Genomic DNA, 26,275 nt, shown 5'->3' on the forward strand with positions numbered 1-26,275 from the left:
AGACGAAGGAAAATTGCCATTGATTCCACACCCAGGGGGCACGGCAAATAAAGCCCCATCATCCTCCCCGCCGGCATGTCAAAGCGAAGATGATTTAATCAAAGAAAAGCCGGCAGCTCGACGCAAGCCCATGCGATAAACAGCGGCCCTCATTTACCTTATTGCGTATTAAAGCATTTTAATGGCTTCAGTTGCATCCTTTGATTGCTAATAACACGTCGCTCTGTGGCCGCCTCTCCTTTTCTTTCGCTCAGCGCTTTTTAAAGCGCTCATTTCCTGTAGCAGCACTTTTGTTTAACGCAGGCCCAACCACGATCACATCTGGCCTGCCGGCCAGGGATGATGTCAGCTCGCGTTGGGCTGCGCCAGCTCAAGGCCCGGCAGAGTCAGCCGGCGGAGCTCTTGCGAGCACGCACACTTTTGCAAAGCTTCTCTTCATGTGGCTTTTCCCTCATGAGAGCGCTCCCTCCTCTCTGGGACGCGAGAGGCAGCTTTCAGGCAGCCCGCAGAGTGCCACCTCAACTCGGCCCCACTTCCAAATCTATCATTAATTCTCATTAGCTTGTAATTTCGTAAGTGTCACTTGTCACGACGGAAAAGAACCACAATTGCAATTTTGCCAGCGGCTAACCTTATTTAGCCCACAGAAAGGCTCCACATGCCTGTTAGATGTAAACGAACTGCCATGCAATTATCCGAGACAATGCCTTAGACCTTGGGCTGTTTAAACGCCAACAAAGAGCGGCTGTTTTTTTTTTTTTAACACACATGCAATTGCATGAAGAGATACTGTCTGCATTAACGAAAAGAAATCTGCAACTCATCTGTGAATGGCTTTGGTAAAGGTATCTTCACATCTATCCTAGAAGTGTTATCAAGGTATTACCACCCGAACGGCTTGTAATGTGCAACATTACATAAACTGTCTAGAGCGCAGATGTACAGTCAGTCTCAAACATGCTAGCACAGGAACATTAAGTCTTTCTATTTAGCTTGTGTCCATTGAAGACAGCGGAGGCCGCAGTTCTGTTCCAGAGTGGGGTGTCAAGCTCAGACAATACCCCTGCCTTCCTGTCATGCGTGATAGATGACTCAAGGGTCTTGGGCATTCATTAGCATCACAATGGACAAAACCAACAATATGGAGGCATTCACTCTGAGGGTCCCTGGCTGAGTTTGGGTGTGTGGGGTGTGTGTGTATGTGTATGTGTGTGTGTGTGGTTGAAGGGGGGGACAGGAAGCCTTTTACTCCCAAGAACAACGCCATTCTAGGAAGCACTGCTAGCCAGGAGGGGAGGCCATTTAAAAAGAAGACAAAGAACAGGACTTGTGCCTTGGAAGCTGAACAGGTGACAAAGCTGGGGTTTTTGAAGTGTCTTGCATTTGTATGCTGTACATCTGCAAGTCTACCTAAGAATAAAACACTCACTATTTTCACTGAGTCAAATTTACTGCATGTGTGCAGGAATTTCCTCAACAAAGTTTTTTTTTAAGCTCTCTCTCAGGAATGTGGCCTTAATTAATTTTCAGCCATTAACGTCTTTTAACACAGGTACGTGCACTTAAAAGCAATTTTTTTAAATCACCTGCTTTGACTCTCGTCTATCAAGCTTCTTAGCGGGCAATGATTCAAAATAATATATCAAACCACCTCCCTTATCCATATGTAATCACATTCAATACAGCAGGGAGGCTGAAACAGCCTCAAGATTAGGGCTCTTGTTCTGAGAAGTATGGTAAATATGACCCTTTGAGTAAGCGTGGCTTAAGAGGTTTTGCAGGTCAGTGCTGCCGGACACTGCTCTCGGCGATAATGAGAGGACGGGGAACAAGGGATGAGCGTGCCCGGCCACCGAAATCCATTTAGAGAGACACAGGATAACGCCTACTGATCCAACATCTGACTCTGGCCCAACCAGCTGCCGATTAAGGCTGGCTTAAGTTCCCAAAAGGGAACTTTGGGGGGAGGGCTCCAGGCGTTAGAGCACAGAGCCCTAAGAAAGACTTCAAGGCCAAAGGCGGCACCGCCCACTGCCGTGACCATTGCACCCACCCTAGTCTCCCTTTACGGGTCACAATGCTGGACGCCCAACCGACTCTGCCTTTACAGGCTGAAGGCCCCAGCCTATACGTTCTGCACCATGACCCAGTGAACTGTGGGCTTGTCTGGAGTTGGCCGAAGCCCCCCTAAAAGCCATCTGCCACCCGCAGTGCATAGAATGATGTTTCACAATGCATACGCACATGCACACACACACACACAGCCCATCTTCTTGCCATAATTCTGCCCTTATTAACCCATCACCAGGGGAGTCTTCATGCATGGCCGACAGAGCCAAACAGAGGAAAACAAGCGTTGTCTTTGGAAATACCTTCTAACATTTTTGTCTAATTTTCTTGCAGTCCAGCAATCATGAATTATTTCCAGAACCACTCCTAATAGCGACCTAATGATGCCACAGTGAGCGGCGCTGTGCAAACAGGCAGCTATAAATTTCTCTTCTGGATTCTGGGGGTAGCCATTCTTTTATATGCATAAATTAACTTCATTCTAGCTGCATTAGCGAAATAGGAATACTCGCTTGAGTTCTGAGTAAAGTGCATTTTCAGTGCACATGATAAAAGCTGCATCACAGGTGTGGACACCCACTTACAAACAGATTTTTCCCAAGACTTACTCTATTTTTACCAAAAAATAATAAATAAATGTTTTTTTCATTACTGATCTGTGCTTATAATCCACAGAATTCACACCCTCTCTGTTAATTATTCTCTCATTGTCACTGTTACAACATTTAGAAGTATGTAAATAACAGACACTGAAAGCTATCTAAGCTAAGGTTCCTCACAGTGGGACTAGTTTTAACACAGTTAAAATAGATAGGGCAGGGGAGGGACCGGAGTCCTGCACACATGGCTGATTCTACTACTAAACCTTGCAATTAGCAGGTGAGCTGAATCAGGTCTGCCTGATCAGGAAAAGCAAGAAACTCGTGCTATGCCACTTTCTCAAGGACTTAGACCTTAGATGCTAAGGCTAAATTAAGCCCCTGACCCTGTTCACTTGTGGTTCTTTCTTGGAGCACTTTTTGTAGGCATTGACCTCTTCATTCCAAAAAAGCCTACAGTTCCTGGCTGATGTTTTGGAGATGCTCTGTCCTCTCTTTTTTTCTGGATGTTGAGCATTTAGCTAGCTTAGATGAGCTAATGTTATGCTCTCCACAGCTAGCTTGGCTGGATATCAGACCAACCAGTAAATGCCTGATAGTGTAATGACTATGCAGCTCTGACAGTAAAGCTACAAACCTGCCCAGGATGTCATTAGATCACGCCCCCAAGCGTAGCTTTGGAGGCCGCCCCATCCTCCACTGGTACTACGGCCATGTGCATCTTCTTGAATCTCTTTCACAAGCTAAGCTATGATTCGGGAGTAGCTATTCAGCTCAACTTTTATCCCTGTGCCTTCTAATGGTCGTGATTCTCAATCAAGATCAAACTTAGCCCACAATGCATTCATTTCAGACGCTCCTATTCATTCTTGGCCACCCTTGAACCAAGGATTTCTATTCATGACTTTGTTTCAAAAGCTTCATCTTTCAAAGGTGATTCTCATTGCACATGAAATGAAAAATCTCTCAAAGCAAGAAAACCTTAAAGCAGCAATAGCCACTTCAGTTTGAAATGACCCAGCCATTTATCAACCTGTATCAGGCAGACCGAGGACGAGGGCTGATCGGCTGGAGAAGAAAAAACAAAACATGAGCTTCCTCTGATGCACAGCAGAGACAGGCCTGGAGGAAGCAATCTGAAAAGTTTGCGGTTGCGGTCTACAGCTAGCAAAAACCAGAAATGGCGATCGGCCTGAAGAACACCACTATTAAGCAACTACGCCCACCAACAATCTCCGCCATTCTATCACTGGCACGCCAAGACACTGCTACTGCAAGGCAAGTAATGCCATGGTATGCAGGCAGGATCTACGAGTATTCACTGGTAACAGACCATCACTTTCAACCGCAGAGAGCCAATACTCAACAGGCATTTGTATTCTGCCAGTCTGTGGAGCATAGATCAGCTTTCTCTGCTATGACATAGTCGCAGTCCCGTTCCACGCAGGTCAGAGAGCAGCTACTTCAGTAGGATGACTTACTATGGAATAAAATCATGACGCGACAGCACTGTGTTTAAGGCCGACTAATAGATGATCGGTCTTATTACGAGTTGGACGAGTTGACTGCAGATCAATTAATTCCTCGTAATGCTGTCCTTAAGTGTAATGAATACCCCTTCAAAAATCAATTGAAAGTTTCCTAACACAAAAATGGAATCGATAGTTAGCTCCAGGTGACCCGGTGCGAGGGCTAAAAGCCTACGTTATGGAGGCTCAGCCAGAGGAGAAGTGTCGGCGAGTCAGGGGCAGCGGGCAGGATTAACGACAAGCATCCATTGTGCAAACAGACAAGCCAACAGCAGAAATCTGCAGGTGGCCACCCCAAGCCTTCCAAGAGAGACAGGGAGGATTACATTAGACGACCCCTCGTAAATCCCGAGAGCATGGCGGCAGGTGGGGAGAAAGACAAGGCAGCGGTGTGTTCGACCTCTCTTTGGCCGCTCTTCGGCGTTTGTCAGCATAAGCCACTCCCCCCCCCCCTCGCCGGGCCTGCGCCGGCTCCCTCAGGACCAATTAACGCAGCCAAGTCCTTCCACGGCCTCGCTCTATCAATTAGGAGGCGGTGAGTGCATCATCGTCATCATCATCACATACATTACTGCTGAGGCAGGCCTGGTCACGGGGGGCGAGAAACGGCTATCTCAGAGAGAGAGAGAGAGAGAGAGAAAGAGAGAGAGAGCAAGAGGGAGAGAGAAATGCAGGGGAAGCACTGGGAGTAATGAGAAGTCCCAAGAGAAGCGCAGGAACAGAGGAACTCGGTCCCGCTGATGTGTGAACACGCCGCCGGCTGGCACCTCCCAGCACTCACGCAGTCAGACATGGGGTTAAATCAATATTTTCAATCTCTCAGGATCAATCCCGCATCTGAACATGAAGAGAAACCTGTTAGCAGTCACCAATATGTGTAAATGAAAAGCCAAACTTCATGACCCTGATGGATCGCTTTTTTCTCCCCGCGCTCCCTCTCTGCTTCTTAGTGCTGCGGCCCTCCATCACTGTCAAACTCCCTCAACAAGCTTCGCAGTTACAAGTTGCATGGGAATTTTCTTTCTAAACCTTCCCCACGCCGATGGAAATGTACAAAAGAAACAGCTCAGTTTGATTAGCCATTCAAGAGTATATCTCAGTACAATTTAAGGCTGACTTAGACACACCAAGTTACAGGTATTTTTTGCAGAACAGTGGTTTAGTACACTGGCAGTCCATCTTCAGTCCATCAAACCTACCTGGAATCATTGGGTCCAATATGGGAATATCTCCAGAATAGGGCGGAAGTCCTTTGAGTATCACACACACCTAGGGGGGCAATTTAGTATTGCCAATTCACCTACCTCATCTGTTTTTGGGAAGTGGGAGGAAGCTGGAGTACCCAAAGGAAACCCAGGGGGAGAACACACCAAACTCCTCAACAACAGAGACCAGACTTGGCTTGGGCGGTATAAGAATAATACAGTTTATTGTGGTATTTAAAAATGTTGACGCTATCTTAAAATGAGGATGATAATTGAGAACCACAGGGTGAGAGGGCTGTGGGAGCTCAATGATTGGTGATTTCACGCTCCGAAAACAGGTGGGAAAAAGACAAGCCCACCATAGTTGCAAATCAAGCGATGCTGAGTTGATGACAGAAAGACAGAGCAAGCAAACCAGGATGAACCAGTCTACTGGTTAAAAACACTCCTAAGACCACTCACTCAACTTACACTTATGCTCTCAGGTATGAGGCTTAATCCTAATCCTGTGTGACTTGAGCCTGACATGGGTTTTTATCATCAACCCTTGTGTCTGGATTTTAGCAGTTAGCCAGTAGCAGCTGGACTGAAATGTCTGATAGTCAGTGTTGTAGCCGATCTGGTTAAGCAAACAGCAGTCGCTCGATTGTTAGTCACCAGTGACTGGAGTCAATATCATAACATCTAAACGTTTATAAGTGGGCTTTCTGTCAGCCAGACTTGTTCTGTGGTCCTGTTCTGCACATTGGTCAAACTGCAAGCAAGCGGATCATTGTATTTGGTCATTTTTTAGTTTTAAAATCAGGCAGAATGAGAAGCCTGTTCTTGATGACTCAGTCATCAAGAATCAGTCTATTCCTGGTCCTGGAGATTTACAACTCTGGGCAGTTTAGATCCAACACACCTCGCTCTAAAATGCAGATGTCCACAAAGGCCCTCGTTAATTATATGGATATGTTGTGCTAGATTAGGGTTGAAGCTAAACTCTGCAGGGATGCAGATCACCAGTACCAGTGTTGGGCACCCCTGATTGGTTTACACACATTCACTGCTGTCCACAGATTTTTCTTCTCCACACATTTTTAATGAAGTATTTTCAAAGGCTTCATAGTTTTTAATTTAGTGCAATATTTTGAAATATTGCAATGCATTATTAAGCAAGATTCTTTTTTTATATAATTTTGTTTAGCCTTTATGATTACTCAATAAATGATATGCTTAACAGTGACAGCTTAAATGCAGGCTTTTACCAACAAGCCAAAAAGAACGGTCATGCAAAAACGATTCAGGCCGTCCTAATTCCAATTATGGTGACCTGAGATTATCAGCGCCACTATGTCTTTAAATGGCCCAGAGCAGCCTGTTTCAGTTACACAAAAGCAGCCAATGGGAGCAGTGCAACCTGAAACCAGTCGCTGCACAGGCAGCCTGCTCTGCTGGACACACTCCACAACCTCTTCAGCACTGAGCAACGGCCTTTGAAAGCTCCTCTCTGCTCACATGCAAACGTTTCCTGCCCACCGCAAATTTCTGCAATCAAGGCTTGAAGCACAGTCAAATTTAGTGCATGCATAGAGTCAGCCTCCAATGTTTTAGTTTTCAAATAAGCCTGGCTCCTAGAGAATGGATCCACTGTAAAACACAGAATAAGCTATACAAAATACATAATCGACAGCAACTGTGGGTTGGTTTAATATTACTATAATTAGTGCCAACAGTAAAAGACTGTTGCTGAATTTCTGATTTGCGCCTATGGCCATTCACAAGAAGCCCAGATGTTTGGACACTTAGAATGTGGAAAGTCCTCACAAGCCCTCCACACTCGGTTCACACAACAAACAGATGATGCAGTTTGCTAATAAAGCAATATGAGATTCCCCACCACATTCCATACTGATGAGGAGGCCTGTGCGAAGTCTGGAGCCACAAAATGCCTTACAAAGCAAAACGGCAGACGCAGACGATAACAGTACGGATGAAACACCCCACGGATGAAAATAAGCAAGCCTTGGGATTCCTTTTAAAACAAAAACAAAAATCTCAGAAGTATTTCACATCTGCCCTTCCATCCAACACAACAGAAGCTAAAACTGACCATGAAATCTGAAGAGGCAAAACACCTTTCCCCACAGTCGTTCAGTCTCAAAAAACAACTCCTTAGAGCTGTCAATAATATCACATCTCACAGTGTTACAAGCAGAAACACCTCAGGCTTTTGCTTCAAGATGGGTAGCCATGCACGAGATGGGTCAGTTAACCTGAAGACCATTTGCTTTCCCCTGCAGGTGAGGGGAATGTCAAACCTGTGTGGACACGCAAAGCCAGGACATAACATACTTTAAACACTCCGAAGGAGTGAGAAACAGAGCGGACTGATAGACTGACCCATTTATATGCACTTCTCACTACATTGTTTTCCAAAATATATTTCAATGACCTATGAAAGTTTCCTAGTTTATCAATTTCCTAACAAGGTCCATTTTTAATGTTTGACCTGTTGGAATTTAATAAAAACTAGGGTTACTATTTCATTAATTGGCAAAAAATAATTTACTTGATAACTAACACAATTCTAACACAAGTTCATCCTAGCAGCTCTGAGTTGCACTACTGAATCCAGAGCCATGCCACTTTGCCATCGGCAGCCGGAGTCCCAGACAGCACAATTGGCTAGATGGCGCACTCTCCCCTCATCACTCCCAAAGCGATGTTGGCCCGCAAAGGTGTTTTTTGGCTGGTGCAGTGGAGCTGGGGACCCAGCACTTTCTGCAGAGTTTGTCGGCTACCCAGAAATGCCAGTTTCTGCCAGAAAAGAAGCGGTGGATGGCTTCGCTTGTATCGGAGAAGACGTGCTAAGTCTTTACCCTCCTAGTGTCAATAGTACCACATTGGGAGAAAAAAGAAAAATTCAACAAAAATTATAATATAGCTTGTTCCATATTTAAGTACATGGGCACTATCCTGTGGTTCCTACTTTCTCCCAGACTGGAATGTTATACATTTTACAGTGTTTCAGGCACTGAAAACTCACTGCTGTTTACAAATGCGTACCTAAATATTTGTTTGTAATGAATTAATTAATTGTAATTAACAATCATATGAAGAAGTCATGGAGAGGTCATTCTCTACTCAAAATCATCAAAATACATCTCGTAGACAGCAACAACGCGTAAAAGGTGTAGTGCGGTAATAGCGCAAATAAACTGAAATCAGCCGTTTTTTTTTTTTTGGTGTGATGCTAACAGGCCTAGCAAAAAGTGTAATTTCCACTAAGTACAACCTTCTTCATAAATTAAAACTAACTGTTCAGTCTAAGGTCTCTAACTGATGAAATGTTACTACCCATGTTGCCGTACATTAACCCAACACAAGCTCAGTGATTAAAGCGAGTGTCCGACAAACGTCTGCCTAACGCAGACGAGAAACGCAGCAATTCAGTTCTGCAACTTCTCCTTTAAAGTAACTGCGGGGTCCACCATGATCTACTGTAAAACAAAACCTCAGTAGCTAAAGCCATTTGTCTGCACCACAAACAGGAAGAAATTAGAGAATGGTAAAGAGTGCCCAGCACCTGGGGAACAGTTTGCAGACGGGACCATATGTTTTTACTACCCTCTCCCCCTGCCTCAGGAGCCGAGTCCAAATGGACAAAACATCTCCCCTGTTTTACTGGTTGCTGAAAAACTACAGGTGCTGACAAGCTCCAACAGCACTGTCAATATTGGGCTTTGTCAGAAATGGCTGCACCGGGAGAGTCCGAAATAAAAGCCTTGAAAAACAGTGACAGGCTGGTTCTGCCACTGCTATGCGTCTCTTAAAGGGGAATTCCAGTGCTTTTTCAAGCTTTCTGAATAATTCAATGGCTGAGATTCAGTGTGGTTTGACATGATGGGGCACTGAAGAAAAACCTAGGACTAGGATGTCTATGATGAGTCTAGGTCTTCTCAGTTTTATATGCAATGTAAATCCTCCAAAGCTCTATAATCAGATGGGATTAGCTTTACATGGGGAGGTGGAGTAATGTAATTTTACTACAGAACGTCTGTAAACCTTATATCGTGCGGGTTAAGAAATCTCAGCATACTCAACTTACGCACCGTCATCATTTCCAAAAAAAGCGTGATGATCATGTCAGCACATTCATACTTGAGAACAAGTGGCAAAAACTTTTCCACAGGATATGACGGATTGATTTACCCAAATGTCGATGAGTTTATTTTTACAGAGCGTAAAAGGCAGGGGGAAAATGGCAGACATGGCGTGCTCATGTTTTGGCTCTAATAAATGCAAAAAATGGAAAATCAGGTGGAATTTTAGAAGTATAAGGCCTCTACAACATGGTGGCCACAGTGATTTGAGATTTGAAAATATTCATTTGAAGGCCACTCTCACACAGCAAGGACTGAAAAAGGAGATGGGCACACACTCGCTTAGCTTTGTGGAATCATTAGGAACAGTGCGCTTAGGGTATATTCACCTTAGGTGAACAATGCACTGCCAAATAGCATGTCACCAGCAAAAATGACAAAAAAAAATAGCCACCATGATTTCGACTACACAACTGGAAGACTGCATGTTAACCCAACGGGCTCCCCGCGCCGAGAAAGAATCAGGTGCTATCTAACTCATCTTCGCGCGGCGCACAGTAAATCACGCCGTAATTGGAAACGTGTTCTTCGCCGGCGCGAAAGTACGCCGCCGCCGCCACCGAGCCCACAATGGCGTGCCGACAAAAGCGAGGGATTACGTCGGAGGCGCGCATGTGTGTGTGCGCGCAGGGCCGAAGTTCTACAGACTCCATTCGGAAGCAAACGCAGGTAGCCGAGGGAGCCTGAGCGGATCCCAGAATTCCTCATTATCCTCCCAGCGGGTGGCCCCCGGCTCGAGGCGGCGGTGTGAGCGCGAGGCGGCCCGGTGCGAGGGAGGCAGCGCCTGGACCCCCGCGCTCGCTACAGCCCCGCGGGGGGAGGGCCAGGCTCGCTCATTACGCTTAACCGATCCACAGCGGCCCTGCAAACCAAGTGCCACTTAGTGTCCGTCTGAGCCGGCCACCCCGGCCCTGATGAGATGACTGAGCACACTGCATATCTGTAATGGGGCTAAAACAAACGGCTCATCAAAGCGACCCGGCCAACCAACCGCGCTAACCTGCGGTCGGCAATTACGTGCCGGACCTTGATCCCGACGCCAAGCTCCTTCCTGCCACCGTCCTCGGAGTCCAGGTAGCCAATTAATAAATAAGCATGTAAATAAATAAATAAATGTGATGATTATGGGTGACATGATTAGCGTTTGCCACCTTCAAAGCAAACAGATGCACTGTAAAGACTGCTCGGGTGGTCGGGGGCTTGATAGCAGCCCCTAAAAGCACCCAGAGTTCCTGAAACAGATGGTCCTTTCACACATAATAATCATAACAGCCTGCGTGAACTCCTTAGGCTCCGTCCAAAACATATTGTGATATTTAGACTGCTTTACAACGGCAGACTCAGCAAGAGTACTGCAAATATTTAAAGGAGCATAAGTCGATTCTCTCTCCCTATTCCTACTGATTCAAAATTGTGATTTGTGTGAAAATAAAAATAATAAAATAAAATCAGATTCTTTTAGCGATGGCATTAGTATAGGGGCCTGAAAAAACAGCGCTCCAGCATGGCTCATTGACGGTGTTTACACCAATCTCCTGCAAGCTCCTCAGTGCCCCATTACTCCACCTCAATTTCCACCTGTTTGACTAGAAAAACACAGAGGAAGCTGGAAAGCACCCTGTATCACTGTGGGCAACAAAAAAAATGATTACCTAGAGAACTGAGAGATATGTAATACTGGTCAGCTGCAGCCAACGATGCTACCTAACTAACACAGGTGGTGATTGATAACCTCACTGGAGTTCATTACAAAGAACTATTGGACAGCGAATACACTCAACTATTCTACTATAGCAGCTATGAATTCTATGTTCTGATAGGTTTATAAGTATCAAATATTACTACCAAGTAGCTACCCAGCAGCACCACACATCTGGGTAAAATGCTAACACCATCACACCCCTCAGACATGGGAGTTTGATGCCTAATCTGGCTAAATGCCACCACTGTACGCACGGTTAGACAGTAAGTCTGTCTGAATAATTGCTAAGATTTTAGAGGTGTGCTTTGTGATAACGGTGGAGAAATGGAAGGCGGGTCTAAAGGGGGTAAAATGGTTCCACTGTTGTGTTCACTGCCTCTTAACCGCTAGAGGTGCTGTTTCCTGAATTTTGATGAGTGCTCCTAAAAGCAAGGGAGTGACATACAGCTAAGGGACAACTCGTAATTCAGGGAAGATGTTTCATCCATCAGTCAGAACCTGGATTTGAGAAAGTGTAAAAAGCACCTAGTAGAATTTAGGCGGTTTGCGAGGACACTAGACACGGAAAAGAACTTCAGAGAGCAACTTATTGAAGTGCATTATTCAAAGCAAATTGACTTAAGGCGCTCCCGCATGCACAATAACACCCATTAAATGCATTTTCTTGGAACTCAATGTCCCATTGTGCTTTTCTTGTCGTATTTCACATCTGGTCATGTGTTCGGTGATGTACTCCAGAGGGTATGTAATTGTCTGCGGCCAGGCTGAATGGAGGCTTGCAAAGCAGGTGAATTATGTAAGTGCCGTCCGTGTCTTTGGCTCTTTGCTGTCGGTGGGGGGGGGGGGTGTTTGAAAGGGGGGACTCGCTACTTTCTTCCTTTTTTTTTTCCACAGCTCCTCTTCGCCACAAAGCAGCTGTTGTGATGTTTTTCGCTGCTGTCACAATTAACCTCGAAGGCTGGGCGGGGAGCCAGCGCCGGCACAACTCGGGGCAGCGAGCCCTTCAGGTAAACAGTATGATAAGCTTAGCCGCAAAAATTAGACATTGTTTTGAAGCGAGAGGCAGTTGCTATAGTGACTGTTGCTAATTAACTGCATTCAGCCGGGGGAACAAAGGGCTTAAGGGCACTCAGGACGGCGTCTCGTGCAGAGAGCTGCTCTCACTGCACATGTGCAAAGAACCCCCCCCGCCCCCCACACACACACACACACACACACAAAATCTCCTCAATAAAATACCTGAGCCTCACCCTCCCCCCACAACCCCCAACACTTCACACATGCCATGAGAAGTGCGGTCTGCAGCCTATCGGAGGAACGGGCCGGTGGACAACAATAACGAGGCTGCGTGAATCGTGCCGACGTCCGAGGGTGGGAGTGTGGGGGGGTGGGGGGAACCCTCGCCTCCCTAAAACAAAAAATAATCATGGCGTCCCAGGCCAATCAACATCCTCCATCAGCGGAGAGGGCCACTTGAAGAGGATCTCATCAGCTCCAGTGGCATTCTGGAGAGACAGCCCGCCAGCAAGCGAATTTCATTAAAGCAACTGTTGAAGATGCAGCACATTTTCAGATGTTTTACTGAAAACGGTGCGACAGGTTTGGTTGAAGGAGACATGAAGGGAAGGCTAAGGAAAGAAATACAGTGACTATTTACTGCTGTGAGGTCAAGGTGCTGGTTACAGGCTATTATGGCATTCAGGTGTTCATATCTGTAGCATGTAGCATAACCCTAATGCTGGAGGTTAGTTCCCAGCATCAATAAAAGTTGTTATCTGGGTGAATGTAGGTTTTGACGACAGGTGACCAAAAATTAAGGTCAGGACAACGACTTCTGCCAAGGTTAATTGGATGTAGAGTAGTGACAACAGCTGACGTTGACATTCAGTTGGTTTTAAGTTGTGATGTCAGGTAACCTCAATCCAATAATGTCTGTCTAATGTAGGGTTTTGACATCAACCTGATTTTCATTTTCAACTAAAATTCAATGTCTGTCCAAAGTTAAGAGTGTAGTGTCTTACTGATGCCAAACCGATGTCCAGTGATAAAAGTGAAAAAGCAGACTGTGGTCCAAAAGTCAGCCTGCGGTCTCCATATTTCAGGTCTTTAACCTTGAGCCGATAACAGATCTTTTCAAACATAGTGATAATTTAATGCCATGTGACTTGTAAAAATGACCTTGCATTTCCTTTGTACAGCCACTCTTAATGCTTAGTTAAAAATGTATACAATAGAAAAACCTGCACTTAATTATAGGGAACATAAACAAAACATTAGAAATGAATTAATCACACACATACGCCACTTGAACACTTGAACACCACTTCAGATTATAATGTACATGAGATCTGCTCTCTAGTGGTATGTGAAACAGATGAGCTTGTCTAAAAGAAAGGTGCCAATGCACCAGTTTGACAATATTAATATAGTAATATAAGTAGCTAGCTAGAAGCTTATATTACCACAGAATTACTAGTGCTGTAACATCACAAAACTAATGGTTTGGATCAGATCATGTTTTTTGAGTCACAGATCAGATCTTTTTTCGGATTAGCAAATAAGAAACAACAGACCAAAGTGAGACAGTCATTTTAACTGCAGATGTGTTGCCCTATGGCTCTTGTTGCACAGTGTTTTCAGACCGTACCCGTTTTATCCATAGCTTCGTTCATGTAACAGACAACTGCTCAGTCTGTATGTTTCCATGGCGATAAAACTGTTTTCTAAAACTGTTATGGTTAAATTGTGTTGGTTCAGGTGGCAATCCATACGGACCATGGATTATCTATTGGTTACACCACTAACAATTACTGTACACCACACTACATTGTAAGGCTCTGTAATGCTTACTTCATAACTGAATTTGGATCAGTAATTCTCTACACGATTATCATTAGTCTAAACTGGCAATATTTACAAATAACAGTATGCCATTTAGTGTCAGAGCAAATTAGCAAGTCTATGCACGATTGATGCCATTTGAAGCAAATGTGTGATGATTCACCATATGCTTCCATAACCCTCTACATTACATTGCCTATTAGCATCATTAACTTTGTACACTCTTAAAAAGAAAGGTGCTGTTAATGGTTCTTTGAGCGATGCCATTGAAAAAACACTATTGGTTTCAGAAAGAACCATGTTTGACATTGACATGTGTGAGTGTGAAGACCCCAAAATCTTTCTTTTGATGCTAACGTTCTTTATACATTTAAAGCTCACATCTTTATTCCAAAAATGGTTCTTCATGGAACCAAAAGTGGCCTCACTCAATGAAACTTTGGTAGCGCCCGTTATTTTTTGAGTGTGGCTCCAAGTGAACAAACTAAAATCTTAATGTCTCTTTGTCACATTTTGGCTGTAAATCACAAACTGAAGATCATTTTATTTCACCTTTAAATACGTCTGTAGTTGGATCTTACAATCTCTTACAAGTCTATTTTTTATTTTGTATTAAGATTACCATAATGCACTTTTTACCGGACCTCCCAAATAATATAAACAGCCTGCAAACAGTAGAGCACTTAACTGACTTGCACTTTCTGGATCCAATCGTTTTAAGGAATTTAATAGCCTAGGACTACTCAACATCTCACAAATGCTGACTTTTTAAGACCACTGCCCAGAAATGGTTTCTTTAAAAATGGCTTATCAAGCATTTTTTCTCCTTGTTGTTTACCTATTGGCTCGTTTGTTGTTACCGTTACCAGGTTTTCATTACAGCTTTGTTTATTTCTGTGGCGCTTATTGTATTGTGATCCCTTAACCATCCACCTTATACACATTCTAAGTCAGACTGTGCAGCTATGATCTGTACACAATACAAAAAAGCCACTAGACTCTTTCAGCTATGACTGAAAGCATTTCATGAAGATTCCCTTCACTGCTTGCTGCTGCTTGCGATGACTGTTTTAATGGGCAACAGTTATACAATGCAAGTTCATTAAGATACAAAGCAACAGCTTATGCAACAGCTCTGATTTCCAAGAATGGCACTGCCATGCATAATGCAGGTGTTTACAATACACTCGCCGAGGAGAAGATGCCCCCATTCATCAATCTGCAATCAGGAAAAATATTAATGAATTCTGCTCCTCTAATTTGCCCGGCATCCCCGCTGACAGTCGCGCCCCCTTGTTTTGACAGTTGTAACGGCCCTCGTTAATGGTTGAGTGAGTGAGCGGGTCACAGTTCACGGGGCAATGGCTTTGGCACTAGGACCCGGCGACAGCTGCGGGGCTGAAAGACGAGCCCGGCCCCTACAAAGAGCGCGCTGGAGAGAGCGGTGAGCCACAATCTGCTGCCTTCAGCTTTCTCCCGCCAAACAAGTTTCAGCAGAAGGAGTCCCCGCCCACACGCTGCCTTTCAGAGCTGCCCCCTCCTGCCTCCAAAATCGGCCCTTAACCTAGAGCTGCAACTTTTAGGCATGAGCGGGGAAGGTGTAGTATTCCGGTATTTTAGACAATTTTGCCTTCCTGCTTGTAATTTGGGATCAGTTTGACCTTCTGTAACGGGCTGAATCCTGTGTATTCAAATTGACACCATGGAAATGTAATAACAATGCTGTACTGCCCGTTACATTACTATGAGAGTTTTATATTATATGAGAGAGAGATTATATTATATGTGTTTTTATACAATATGTTGTTATTATAATGATGTGTATTACTCAGTAACTACAGGAACTTCTGTAGAAACTGGTGGGGCTATTCTTTAGTAATAGAAGTTTGTAATAACACTTTCAGCCCACCAGCAGTTTTAGGCAGGACTTAGGGCTGGGCAATATAGTAAAAATATTATATCACGATATTTAAAAACAGTTTCATGACACACAATATTTACCGTCATATTTTGACATGTAGACAAACTGCTCCAGTAGCAGCACATGTTAAAAAAACACTGTCCCACACTCTGCAGGACTAACAGGACTAATTATGCTCTTAATAATAGGCTGTGCAGGTGGTCTGTGTTCTTTTAACACAGAGAAAATCCACAATATTCTCATAAAATCATATTGTGTATCACATTTACCATGTTATGAACTACTACGATTGCCTAAACTGTGTAAGTCAAAGATTAGACTGGATCAGTATCAACCGATACTCAGAATTAACGTTCTCAGATAAAAATGAACTTTTTTTATTATTATTTGTTAGTATTATTAACTAATATTTCATTTATTTCTTTATTTAGTTTTTACTGTGATTAAAAACACTTTTCCAAAAGTAATGCTGACCTGTTTCTATAATAAAAAGACTGTTGTTTATTTATTTATTTATGTTTTGTGGACACATTTAGCCATTCCAACAAACTACAATACACTCCAGGAAGGCGACAAACAACAGGGAAAGTTCATCATAGAAAAATGACCATAAGTTGCAGCCACAGGTCTAACCAGTCGTCAACCTGCTGCCACAAAAACATGCCACTGCTCGGCCACCCCCTTGTCTGTTACCTCTTTTCCCACAAGTTCCCGGAGCCCTTAAAGCATGAGACGATTTGTTTAACAAATCTATTTTATGAGCTTTCTGTTTTCAACAAGGTAAGAGACCCAGAAGCCCTTGAGGCTGAAATAACAAGTCTGTAAACACACACATAGTTGTCTAAAATACAGCGAGAGCCACGTTGAGCAGGAAGGTAAAACCAGACTTAATTAATCCACAATATGTGGTCAATATGTTCAGCACCCAGCCATGTGTGCTAATGAGTGCTTTTCCGAAAGCCTCTCTCTTCGCTCGCTCTGTGGTCAGAGAGGCTGGGAAACGCTACACCAGGGGCTGCAATGGACATAGCTGTTGAGTAAACATGCAACCAGACACCCTGAACATCTGGCACGGCTGACCTCTGCTCAATCCCTATACACTCAGACAGGTCACGACGGATCCAAACCCACACACACACTTAAGATATCGCTATCTTAACTACGAACCTAAAACTGCCTGAATTGCTTTTGTTATTGCACACGTGAAAGGGCTCAGGGCCTGAATTCTTCCATACATGACATTTTCCACCCTCTATTCGTTCTTTACATTTAAACAGCTGCTTGTTATCTTATCGTGCCTTTAAGACTGATATATGTAAATGACTTCTGTTCTGATTGGCTGCACTGTCCCTTGCTTCGCTTCGTGTGGCACAATCCAGGCTGAAGCAACCCTTACAACTTCAGCATGAATGTTTTGTCTAAACTGCTGTAGGCTGAACAGGTGGACGCATGTAATTGTGTTGGTTTTTGTGACATTACAAAAAAACTCCTACAGCAAATTTAAAAATGGGCTGTTTTGCGGGTTAGTTCTCATGTATGGATTGTATGTTTTAAAACTGAGAGAATGTTTACAATCAAATCAAATTCTAATGTAAATTTGTGATTTTTCTGATACTAGTCCTTTAATAGTGCATCCTTTTAGCCTAATAATGTAAAAAAAAAAAAGGATGACTAAAACTGATGAATATGATTCCATTACTGTAAAACATTCAGAACATAAATATAAAAATAATATTATCTATTAAAGACTGTTTATATTTGTTAAATGAATATAGAGGTCTAGTTTTTAAAAGCAAATATACTTTACATTTCCCTAAAAATCTAATATATTTATCTATTCTAATATATTTATTATCTAGTCTAATATATTTATTAATTACACAGAAAACTGCAGTTCTATGATGTAAATTTTGTATTATTCCCTCACCAGGCCCTTTTACTGAATCTAAGCTGCAAAACAACCTGCTTTTTTAAATCTGTTGTTTTTGTGATGTCCCAAAAAACAACACATTTCCATTAGGGCTGCACATTATATTGTTTCTGCATCGTCTTCATAATGTGGGCATGCACAGTATGTCATGTAAGGCATTGTTTTTATCAAACTTTTTCGTTGCTTGATGCAAAACTAATATTTAAACAGTTCTCACATATGGACCCTTTAACCTATTGTACTCTAGGCCTATTTTTTGCTATTTTCAAACTTATGTGACATAATGTTACATATGTCGTTTGAGAGTCAGGAATTAAATCACGGGCCCAGAAACAGGCCTTCAGGCTTTAAAAAGGTAAATAATCACACATTATAATACATTATATTTGTAATATTCTATAGCAATATATAAATATGGGACACAAATTTGTTTTCTTTTCCTGTTGGACGTTCACGGCAGTATTGTTTACACCAGCGAAAACTCAGTTTCCTCTTAGATCTCCAAACCAGAGGAGCACTAGCAGATCTTGTAGTTGGCGTTAATCATTTAAAACTCACTGGGACAACCCATTTGTCATGCTCTAATCCCGGGGCGGAGGGAGAGAGTGAGTGAGTTTCTCTGGCACTCCCAGTGTACGAGGCGGAGGGGCCGCAGTGTGTAAGAAGGGGGTGGGCTTGGGAGGGGTGGTCTGTGCACTCTGAAGCCCCTCTTTGTAGCGGCAGCTGAGAGCCATCGCTGTGACTCCTAAACTTTACATTTCATTTGGCCAGAAGGGTCACATGACAGCTGCAAAGAACACCCCGAGGGCCTTCTGCTTTCACTTGACATTGACAGGCTGTGAGAGACTCCAACACTGCAGAAAGAAAATATGCCCTCTTTCCATGACATCACCCAGCCAGGATTTTGGAGGTGGGGGTTGGGGGGGATGCACAGCTGGTGGCAGCCGCAGTACCATCTGCTCCTGACTAATAGTTCATGCTGCTTTACTTATAGACTCCGACTCCTCCACGGCAGCCCGAGTGAATGAGCCCCGTTGCTGCCGCTGACGTCTGCGAAGGCCAGGCGAGATAACACATTAATTCCTGATCGACAATTACGCTCACATTCTGCCGCCTGCTTCCGCGGAGCGCCTTGTTCCGTTTCTCACCTCCATTCGTCCCCTTCGCCAACAGATCAAGGTGCCCAGCAGAGTGGAGGTCACCTGGTGGGTCTGTGTCACATGGAGCTCTTTTGTCTAATTTAATTGTGAGATTTTCTAAGAAGCCGTCTCATGGGCTGTGAGATCTCCACCTCGGTATCATTTAGGAGGTGTCGGCCGAGATGCTCTGAACACTCTGAGTGGTGTGATGTCGACTTAATGTAATCTTTGAGCATAAGTACGCTCCAATGTGGAATTTCTGGAACGATGAAGACTCATAATCATAACATCAGTTGTACATTATAAGAGTTACTTTTGCTATAAAACTCAAAAAATGCTACAGCTGATGCCAGTTGTCTCATTTTCTAATGATTACATACAGTGCTGTGCAAATGTCAGAGACCAAAGATCTTTCATTTATTTCATTTCCATTTTAAATTACACTGTACAGAAAGCCTTCAGAAGCTGACCTTCCAAGAATCACACAGCCAAATATTTAAGTCAAAATAATTCTTATTCTTCTTACCATACATCTTGCCCTCGTCAGAGAGGATGATCTTGCGACGGCCACAGGGCGGGTAGATGGCCAAGGCCTCCTGGAAGCTCTGCTCGATGTCCGGGCTCCACACGCCCTCGGCGTCGTTGTCTATCGGCTTGTCTGCCGAGTCGCTCATCCTCTCGATGTCCTCGGCAGGACTTTCACTGCCGCTCCAGCTGCTGGGATCAATGGTGGCGGTTGAGACCTCCAAGCCGAAGCCTGGAGCAAACTAGGGTGAGACCTGAAAGAGTTGACAAACACAAAGGTGGTGATATTTCTCTCGATCAGCAAAAAAATGTAGAACGGTTTAGTTAGGTCGGTTAAATAAGACAAACAACATACTCTAAATTTGCTCAATGAGGAGTGCCACACTGCATTCAAGTGACAATCATTAGAAATACACAATACAATACAATGTAAACAAAAAGGGTTCTAGGTAGGAACGAAAATTACATATAGAACCATTTTTAAATGTTCTGTAAAGAGCCATCTCCAAAAGGTGCTCCACCAATGCTCCAACCTTTAGGCATTTAATGAGTTCTTTGAGTTGTCATGGTTCTACAAAGAATCCTTTAGAAACTCAAATTCTCTGATGAGTAGAATGTACTCACACTGTGTGAGCTCATGTTTTCGGTCATCGGTTTCAATATCAATTGATTCTCAAGATTTTAATATCAGTATTGTATCAGAGAAAGAAAATGTGGTATCACACCACCTCTAACAGTCATATTGGTCATTGTAAACGCCAAACACTAAGCTATTTACATTCTTAAACTCTGGCTGAGTTTTGCCCAAGTTAAAAGAGTAAAAATGCCAAGTATGGAACCGCTGGTGGTCCTGCAGAGTTTAAAAGGCTGCAGGCAACAGAACTTTCACTTCAACACAGGCGCCCACATAAGAGGCCAAAGGATCCAGCTGAAGCACAACAATCAAGTTTGCCCACGTATGTGTAAGTTCGGAAGTTTGAGATAGTCATGGAGGTTTCACATTTCTATAACCACCTCAAACTAGATTCACACTTATCTTCTTGCAAAATATAACTACGAAGTTTGAGATAGTCATGGAGGTTTCACATTTCTATAACCACCTCAAACTAGATTCACACTTATCTTCTTGCAAAATATAACTACACAGCTTAATTAAGGATATCATCAAGCATGGCAACGTTTAACTCTAATTCCATTATTTAGTAACAAAAACAGCTGAACTGGCTCCCAGGTAGGATCCTCATTTCCCCGATATTAAGATTGTATTTCTATTTTCTCAGAGGCACGTACCTCAGTGTACTTCAAGTACGATCCAATTGCCTTGAGAAATGAGATGGGTCGGACGAGGAGGCAGCAAGCGTATAATCTTAAAACACTCGCCCAGAACCACCTGGCATCTCCCGTAAAGCAGCAGACTTTCTTCTCTAAAAAGGCCTTTATCAGGCGAGCCAATTTCAGGCCAGCTGTCTGGACCTTCAAACAGCCCCTTAAATCTGGATGGAAATCATGTCGGCCGATTGTGGAAGGCACGGCACCTCTGCTTCCAAAACATCCCGAGCAATATCAGTATCACTTTCAACTCCAAACGGAATAAAGGAAGCCGGATTCCAGCCAAGGAGAGTCTGGTTTTCCCATTCGGATTTGGCTGAATCAATGCAAAGGCTTTCATTCTCCTTGTCTTTCAGTAGTGTAAGCAAACGGTGCCAAATGAGCTCCACATAAAAGCCTAGTCCAAAAGCTTAGTTTGAGGAGAAATAATAGTCCTTCAATCCTCAGTTCTTAGAAGTCGCAGCTATCGACTACAGTAACGAAAATACGTTCATTCAATACGAAGTTAAATTCCTCCCTTGTAAACCCACTGAAATAAGGTTTTGGTGACAGTGTGGATTCTAGGCGTTCAGTAGATGTCTATCATCCACATGTGTTCATAAATTCAGCGGGGAAAGAGCCAGACTAGGAAAAACCCTTCTGATGATGCTATTTTTAAAGTTGGAGGGACTTTTTTTTGGGCTGGATTTTTCAAGGGCGACCTGTTTGAAATGCTATAGTTGTCAATAGCTGATGAAGGCAAAAAGGAAGTCTGACAGTTAACATTACTGCTAGAAAGATAGAGAGATTCTTCTTGACACTAATTAGACACACAAAGCTGTGTGACTAGACTCACAGGCAGTTGTAACTTAATATTTAATTAAATATGCAATACTGCCATTGAAAGATCTGGAATCATAATTAATTCTAATATATTTTTTTATATTTATATGTGTTTAGATTATAGTCTATTATATAGATTAAAATATGCTAAAATAGATATCAAATGATGTTTTATTTATTCTTTTGGGACCAACTAACAGTTTTTAAATGATAAATTATATAATTTAGCTTTATTATTCTTTCAAAGATTTTCAGAGATTTGATCATCACTTTTATAATAGCATTTGTTATAACCTCACTCTTGACATACTGCTTTCTCAATCTGTTCATCCTTCTGGATACTTCCTAAAACTTCTGTTTTACAGTTTACACATTATTATTAAATATTTAAATGAATCTTTTTTTAATAAACAAATGATTCCAAAAAATGTTTTCTACTGATTACTGAAACCCTGTAAAGTGTAATATGACTTATATACTAACATATAAAAACATATATTACAATTTATCTGCAATAAAATAAAATGAATTTTATTAAAACAGCGATTCCACACTTTTATACGATAGTTTCAATAATTGTACACATTTATCTGCAATAAAAACGAACTGATTTCATTTAAAACAGTGATTCCAAACTTTTGATCTGTATTGTAAGGGGAAAATGATTCAATGAACTGAACTGATTTATGCTTCATACTTTCCCCCAACCCACTTCGCTGGATGATCCAAAAGTCAAACATGAGTCAGATACATGAGGACTAGTGGTGTTCTTGAAGTCCCACCCCTGAGCGCGAGCAGCACTGACCAGGCCCCACCCCATCCCCCCACCCTCCAGACCAGCGCTTCCTCTCTCTTTAGGCCTATTCCCATTCAGGCAGCGCAAGCTGTTGTGAAGTGGGACTAGCAGCATATGTTTCTTCTAGAATGTCAGTTCATTGGGGGGGAGGGAACAAGCTGTTGGGGAAAAAAAAGAGGGGGAAAAATGGATTGTGGAGGGAGCTTTTCCTGAATTCCGTTTTTGTGTGCCGAATGCTGACACTGCAGAACCTACTCACAGACTGATGAGAGAGGGGAAAAAAAGCCACCCCGTTCTGACCACTAAATGGTTCAGGCCTCTTTTTTTCAGCCTTGGTCCGCCCCCCTCCCCCCCCCCCCCTCCCACCTCACCATGACTGCATAATGAACTACACTGGTAATCACTTCCAGCACTGCAACGAACCTACTGTGGTTGTTTCGACACAGTCGCTAGTCTTCCGACCGTGTTTTTAGCTCCTTAGTAGCACAAACTGTTTAACGATGGGGAAGTCAGGGACGTGTTCAGGAGCCCAGCATGGATAAACATGTTTACTTCAGGATGTCATCCATTGTTAGCTTCCATATGGAAAGAAAAATGAAGCCTTAGGGAAAAAAGGCCTGGTGCTTCTTCCTTGAGTGGCCTACTTCACATAGGAGGAAGATGGGGAGCTAACACAGTGTCTGGGCATGTCTGTTGTGCCTGCTAGCGTTTTCCCCTGCAGGACAACACTGACATTTCAGTCGCTCCATTCTTTTCTCTTGTAGTCAGCTCAAGGGCCTATACGTTCCAGTGGCGCCCCCCCTGCTACAGGTGATTGCCCCTAACACGTCACACAAGGAAATGAATACCAGTATGCTGCAGCAGCCCATAAATTATTAATCCTCGCCTCGCTGTTCAACAACTTCACATACAAATACAAGCACAGAGCTCACTCCCCAACGGTTTTACAACTGGCCTGAGGTGACCACAGCCACGAAACAGAAGGAGGCTGGGAGGTTCACATGGGTTTGCAGATTCAGATAACATATAAAAAGCCATATGATAGCATACTGATTAAAAAAAGAAGATAAAAAGACCCATAAAGGTTTTTTTTATGCTACTACGAGTTCAGGCCTCAATGATGGGGCTACAGCTAAGCCCTAGTTTGATCATAGAAAAATCTGCAAAATTCTGCTTTTATTAATCAAATTATTTGATTAAGCACATCAAATAATTTAAGCACACAATATTCCAAATGAATCATTTTACAGCAATTTTCCCGTAAGCCGTCTTTTCTGAATCACTACTGCCATGGAAATTCTGAAGTAAAAATCCTTGCTGTTCACCGGAGCCTTTTGAATCAAGCACGATAGCACGAAAACATAATAGTAGACTGTACTGTTCAGCTACAAATCCTGTCACTGAGGTGCTTTCCTCAAAAGGTACACAATCAGTACCTTTAGTTAAAGTCCATAATGTTACCATATTATGGACTGTCATGCAAAACTAAATATGTCAGTCAATGTTTACATTAACTCAAAAATTAAAAATTAAAAATTACATCAAAAGTTGAATGATAAATGGACCAATAGAAATGCTCCAAAATTACATCATCAAATCTTTTTACATTGACTTCCATTTAAGTTAAGGTATTTTGTTCCTTTTTCTGTAAAGGTGCCATTTTGGAGATGCAAGGTTTCTTTATGACAGTGACAGTGACAATATTTTTGTAATTTGTAGGTTGCACTAACGCCATACATCCATTTACACTTCAGACATCTCTGATTGGCTGAACAGTGTGTGTTAGATTTGGTGTGGAGCTTAACTCAGGCAGGAAGGCTGGAAAACACTGCTCTAAAATGAAAGTACTACATGATGCACTAAATCTGACCTTGGTATCTGTTAAAATGTAGAATTTTTAAATGAATGTAGAATTACTGCTAAATAATGTAAATAAGGGGCAGGTTAATGAAATTGAACGTATGGGGTATAATGATAATAGAACGAGTGGTTAAATATTGTTCAAAAACTGTAAGCAGTTTAGGATCACAATGTGAATCATGCCTCCTAGCAAAGAACGGGAAACTGGGTGTGCATAACAAATGCACAATAATTTTTCACAGTTTTCGGAATTTTTAGGAATGAAGGGAAAACAACGTCTTTGGCGCCCTTAAAATGTAACGACACTACAAGTACACTTGTAACACCCAACTATCAACATCGGGTGCCACAGCAACCACATGGCAACACCTGAGCAACCACCTGGGATATCACAGCATCTGCCTAGCAACCACCTAGCAACACTCTAGCAACCACTAAGCAACATCATGGCAAATGCTTGAAATGCTACAGTAGTCACCTTGCCACACTGTAGTGTCCATCAATTATCCAAATAGAATCCGGGTACTGCACCTGGAATTCCATAGCAACAGCATAGCAACTGTCTGGACCTTAGCTGTGCAAACCATTCTGTGTTTCCTTTAAGAAATGCACCTTTGTAGTTGTTAATGATGTCACTTGTTTAATTAAAAAGCTTAATTCATAACTAACCAATGACTGGAAAAACACATATGCAATCACAATAGAGGCATTGTTTGATGCACTAACCAAACAGTACATAAACCCATTTCAATTGAATTGTGACACCAATACTGACATCAGACTAATCTGTTACACAGCCGAGTTGCCAAGTGGCACCAACTCCACTCTTCGCAACACTCCAGAGTCAGTGTGAAGGCAACATACATCAACAGGAACAAGTGTTAAAGAACATTCAGGGCAGAAATCAATAGTCTAAAAACAGCCTAATCATGGTACATGGCTTTGGTCCCTCTGTGGTCATTTACGCTTCGATAAATCAACTTAACTGATTTACCTCTGCCACAATTTCATATGTACGATCCCCCAGGGGAGTGCCAGATCAATCCTGCCTAAAAGAATGATAATTTCCTCAGAGTTCAAGAGCTCTGCGTGATTGTGTTATGGATAAAATGCATAAAATGTGAGCGTGATTAAGGTGTGCTCTTATCTGCTGGTGCTTCCTTTTCTTCTCTAGAATAAAGACACTCTGATTCTCATTCATTTTAGGGTAAAAAGACAATGCATGTGGATTTGCAGCTGTGTCTTTGCATAAGGTAGTGTACACCTCTGTATACACAACATGACTGAGTGTAATTAAATAGTGTTATTGTATATTTAACTATACAATTTTTAAAGGTATTGTTGCCCAATTTATATCTTTATATATTATTTTCAGATTCCTATCAGGCTATATATGCTTACTGGATGCCTTCGTAGCAGCACTGAAGTAAGCCACTATTAAGCTATTTTGATAAGCTTTATGGGGCCCTATCTAATGTGATTTTGCATATACATTTTAATTTTATGCTACAATAGTTTCACCCAACTTTACTGACTGATATAATGTTCAATTCTACAAAGGTCTTTTAACTGCTTTTATTTTTATTTATCAGAACTTCCTTGTGATAGTGTATTAGCCAGGTTAATGTAATACTGAGTCAGCCAAAGTTGAGTTACCAGGGTTCAAAAGGTGCTCTTTAAGTGCAGACTCTATACGCATGACTTGCCCTAGAACTATTCTGCACAAAGCTGTGAACTGTCACACTTCCTCTCTAAGTAGAGACAAACAGAAGGTACATGTTTACTGGGCCCACTTGTCTGTTCTGTGAGACGGGATCTGAGCTCTGAGAACGAACCACTGTGTCTCTTTCCTTAACAAA

General features: G+C 42.7%; 1 protein-coding gene across 5 annotated transcripts in view; it reads right to left on the minus strand.

The window, feature by feature from the left end:
* Nucleotides 1-26,275, minus strand: part of tead1b (TEA domain family member 1b) — an 83,024-nt gene that overhangs the window by 31,935 nt on the left and 24,814 nt on the right. For all 5 annotated transcript variants that reach the window (XM_072659846.1, XM_072659849.1, XM_072659848.1 and 2 more), the window contains one exon: nucleotides 19,611-19,863. In XM_072659846.1, the coding sequence (XP_072515947.1) occupies nucleotides 19,611-19,758 (148 nt within the window). In that variant the 5' untranslated portion in view covers nucleotides 19,759-19,863. The remainder of the gene's footprint in view (nucleotides 1-19,610; nucleotides 19,864-26,275) is intronic.

This window comes from Salminus brasiliensis, chromosome 17, assembly GCF_030463535.1.
Source record: "Salminus brasiliensis chromosome 17, fSalBra1.hap2, whole genome shotgun sequence".
Lineage (NCBI taxonomy): Eukaryota > Metazoa > Chordata > Actinopteri > Characiformes > Bryconidae > Salminus > Salminus brasiliensis.